At 51.7% G+C, this 3415-nt stretch overlaps 1 protein-coding gene across 2 annotated transcripts in view; it reads left to right on the top strand.

Moving 5' to 3' along the window:
* The first annotated feature begins 2561 nt into the window (after nucleotides 1-2561).
* EVX1 (even-skipped homeobox 1) overlaps nucleotides 2562-3415 on the top strand; it is a 4901-nt gene continuing 4047 nt past the window's right edge. The window contains exon 1 of one of the 2 annotated variants that reach the window (XM_031057663.1): nucleotides 2562-2994. In XM_031057663.1, the coding sequence (XP_030913523.1) occupies nucleotides 2562-2994 (433 nt within the window). The remainder of the gene's footprint in view (nucleotides 2995-3415) is intronic. The other variant, XM_031057664.1, reaches the window with a different exon arrangement.

Raw genomic sequence — 3415 nt, 5'->3', positions numbered from 1 at the left:
AGGGCTCTGGTCTGGCAGAGAGAGGATTTCCCATTAACTTCCCCACAACCGTTTCCATCGCCCACTCTGGGAGCACTCCCTTGCACTCAGAATTCAGCTCCTGATTACTGTCTAATTTAGAAACAGACATGAATATCCCTCTTCTTACTACCACCAAACTCGTTGTGATGCGGAAATCCTCCCTGTCCGCCACAGATACCAGCCAGGTTCCTCCCACTGGGCTGCTTGGCCGAGCTAGGAAAGAGGCTGGAAGTCAGCTTTCTCGGGAATCTGGGGCTGCCGTGGACCCAGGGGCAGGCTGAACCTTCCCACTTCCCGCAGAGGTGCCAAGAACACGAACATAGATCCCCTGCTTACTCCAACAAAGCGCAAAAATGACGCCGCCAGCCGTGGAAAGCGGCACCAGAGCGACACGGGAAAAGCGCTGCCCGAGCACCCCCGCCTCGCCTGGTCTGGCCTTGCTCCGCAGCTCCGGTCCGCACCGCTCTGCTCAGAGGGATCAGCGCTGCCCTTCAGTGCTCTGCTCAGCCCCGGAGACGGATTGCCTTATCCATCCATCCATCCATCCATCCATCCATCCATCCATCCATCCATCCATCCATCCATCCATCCATCTATCCATCCATCCATCCACCCCCCGGACCTGGTCCTGCTTCCCCGACTCCACGCTCACACAGCCCGCAGAGCCGAGCTCGCCTGCGGCAGGGATGGGCGGCAGGTCCTCACAGGGCACACGTCAATCTAGAGGCTGGCAGGGGAGAAAAGGGAGACGGAATTTATCAATGAGTTTCCCATAATTTTTCAAGCTTTGGAGCAGTGCATGCTTCACAACGTGTGGTGGAAAGCAGCGCAGTCCAGAGTGTGTTATGTGCATGATGTGCATTTGCATGGAAAAATATGTGCGTGTATATACAGGGAGAAAGGGATAATGGTGGCTACAGCCCTGTAAAAACTCGTGGTTTATCCCTGAAAACAGTATGCTTATTGCTAGGAGCACTCCTTAATCCATGCATCCAGCAGACTGGGAATCTTGTTTGCTTGTTTGCTTGTTTGTTTGTTTGTCTCTCTGCATCCTGCTCGCAGGGCTAGACGGAAAATCACAGCATGTTTCCTATTGCGCTGCCTGTTTCCCACCGGAGCGACGTCACCTCAGATATGCCAGTAAATTCCTTACCGGGTTGGGATTGTAATTGGTTGAATGTTTTCTGTATCCTGACTAGCCAATAACGCTCCGAGAAAAAAAAAATTAGAACAAACTAGTTACGACAGATGGCGAAAAATGACATTACCCATGTGAGGCAATGTTGACTAAAGATGAGATCCTTACCACATTCATTAGAAATATCATAACATGCCAAAAAGATTACACGTGCCACGTATTTATGGTACAAGGTCCCTTATTTTCAGACAAGTGCTGTCCAAATTGTTGCCCTTGTCATGTCTGTTTCAACAACATCTGCTAGCTAGCATAAGCTCTGGCCTTGATAACTTGCATTTTTCTGAGCCTGAATTACTCTTGGCAGACCTTCTTCATCCCCTCCCTACCCCCCTGCACCGAAAGTAGATAATAATTTGTGCAAAACAATTAGTTAAAAAGAAGAAAGCAAAGGAGACATGAAACCCTGATAAAAGCGCAAGAATAATGGAAAAATGGGAAAAGCAAATGAAAAAAAAATAAGAACAAACGATAAACGGCAGACAGCCGGAATAACTACAGTTACAAGTGAAGTAGTTTTATCTTTTCATATGTAAAAAGCAATAAATATATAACCGCATTTCCAAATGGTAAACTAACATTTTAAGCTCAGTAAACAGAAAGCAATGACAATTATACCGATAGGAACCGATATTGACCCAGAGCAAGAAATCAAAGCCATTTTTACATTCAAATGTCAGCAGCGCATTTCTTTATCCTCAAGTTTGCAAAGGATTCTTAGAAGCCTTATATATGCAGTTAGGCGGAAGCTGATTGCCAGCAATAAATAATGCATCCAAGGAAGAGGCTTGAGTACGTATCTTCTCACTTCCAGGATGCAGCTAAGGATCTTCGCCTCAATTCTACATCAAGGTTGTGGCTTAAAGCAGTCAAAGGGCTATTTAATTGTCAGGCAAGGCTTCCCCCCGCGGAACTCTCTCCGCATGTTACAACATCTTTGCAGCTCCATATGCATCTCTTTTTCACACTTCCCTCTCCATCTCAGGCTCCTACACCTGGTGCATCACGCATTTAGCCCATTCGCTCCGGCTCTTCCTTTCATCTTCCCAATGGCAGACGTTTCTATTTATCCACTGGCAATCAATGTGTGGCGTCACCGGTGGTACTGTAATGACGACTGCACCATTGAGGATGACAGCTTAGAAAGAAGAGGGCAATGGTGATCCCTCCCAGAGCAGCATAGCGGAGTGGAGCGCTCGCATCACAAGGTCACCCTATCTCACCGCTGGCTCCTCTGCATTGGCAGGAGAGGGTTGCTGGGTTTGTACAAGGCTGGGGCGGGAGCAGCAGGGAGGGGGGGGAAGAGATCTGGATTTTTTTCTCCCCTCCCTTAAGCAAAGCCACAATGGAAACCAGGAAAGAGATGGTGATGTTCCTGGAGGGGACTACTCTTGGCGCTCTAGTTGGCAAGAGGGTGCCTAATTTGTCCGAAGCAGTGGGGAGCCCCGCTGCGGAGCCGCAGGAGAAGATGATCCATCGGAACTGCATCAGCCCCAGACCTGGCCCCTTGTCGTCCCGGGAGAGAGGAGGAGGAGGAGGTGGCGGAGGAGAAGACGAAGAGGAGGTGGAGGTGCTGCCAGGGACAGGGACGGTGCCGGAGAGCCGCTCGGCGGCGGCAGCACTGCTTTCGGCCGGACAGCAGCCCCCCGTCCCGGAGCTCCCCTCCAGCAAAGGGCAGCAGAGCAGCTCGGACACCGAGTCGGATTTCTATGAGGAAATCGAGGTGAGCTGCACCCCGGACTGCGCCACGGGGAGCGCCGAGTACCAGCACAGCAAAGGTACCCAACTCCTTCCCATGCCTCCAGCCCCACGTCCGCTCCGGGGCTGGGTGGCAGCACTGGTGGGGCGGGGGGGGCTGCCGGAGGGGATTTTCCCCATGCCAGCTGAGCGAGGGGCAAAGAAATCGGGGGTGTGTGTGTGTGCATGTGTGTGTTCCCTTTCCTGACTGATTGCTCACCTCCCTGCCACCGGGAGACTTGTTCGGGAGTCAGAGGACACGACACCGGGCAGCCCCCGCGTCCCTGGAGGGGAGCCAGGCTTCCCATCGTGGATGCGTCAGGTCTGCGGCTTGTCCCGTAGGATCTTTTTGGCCGGGACAACCACGCACTCTCCTCTTCAATCTGCTCTATTTTATTTTTATTCTTCCCCATTGCCTAGACAGTGCATACTTCAGGAAATCCCTTACGATCCTCCACACTG

The sequence above is a fragment of the Geospiza fortis genome, unplaced genomic scaffold, assembly GCF_000277835.1.
Source record: "Geospiza fortis unplaced genomic scaffold, GeoFor_1.0 scaffold95, whole genome shotgun sequence".
Taxonomy (NCBI): Eukaryota; Metazoa; Chordata; class Aves; order Passeriformes; family Thraupidae; genus Geospiza; species Geospiza fortis.
Note: the sequence above shows the minus strand (reverse complement) of the source record. Positions and strands in the feature narration are given on the sequence as shown.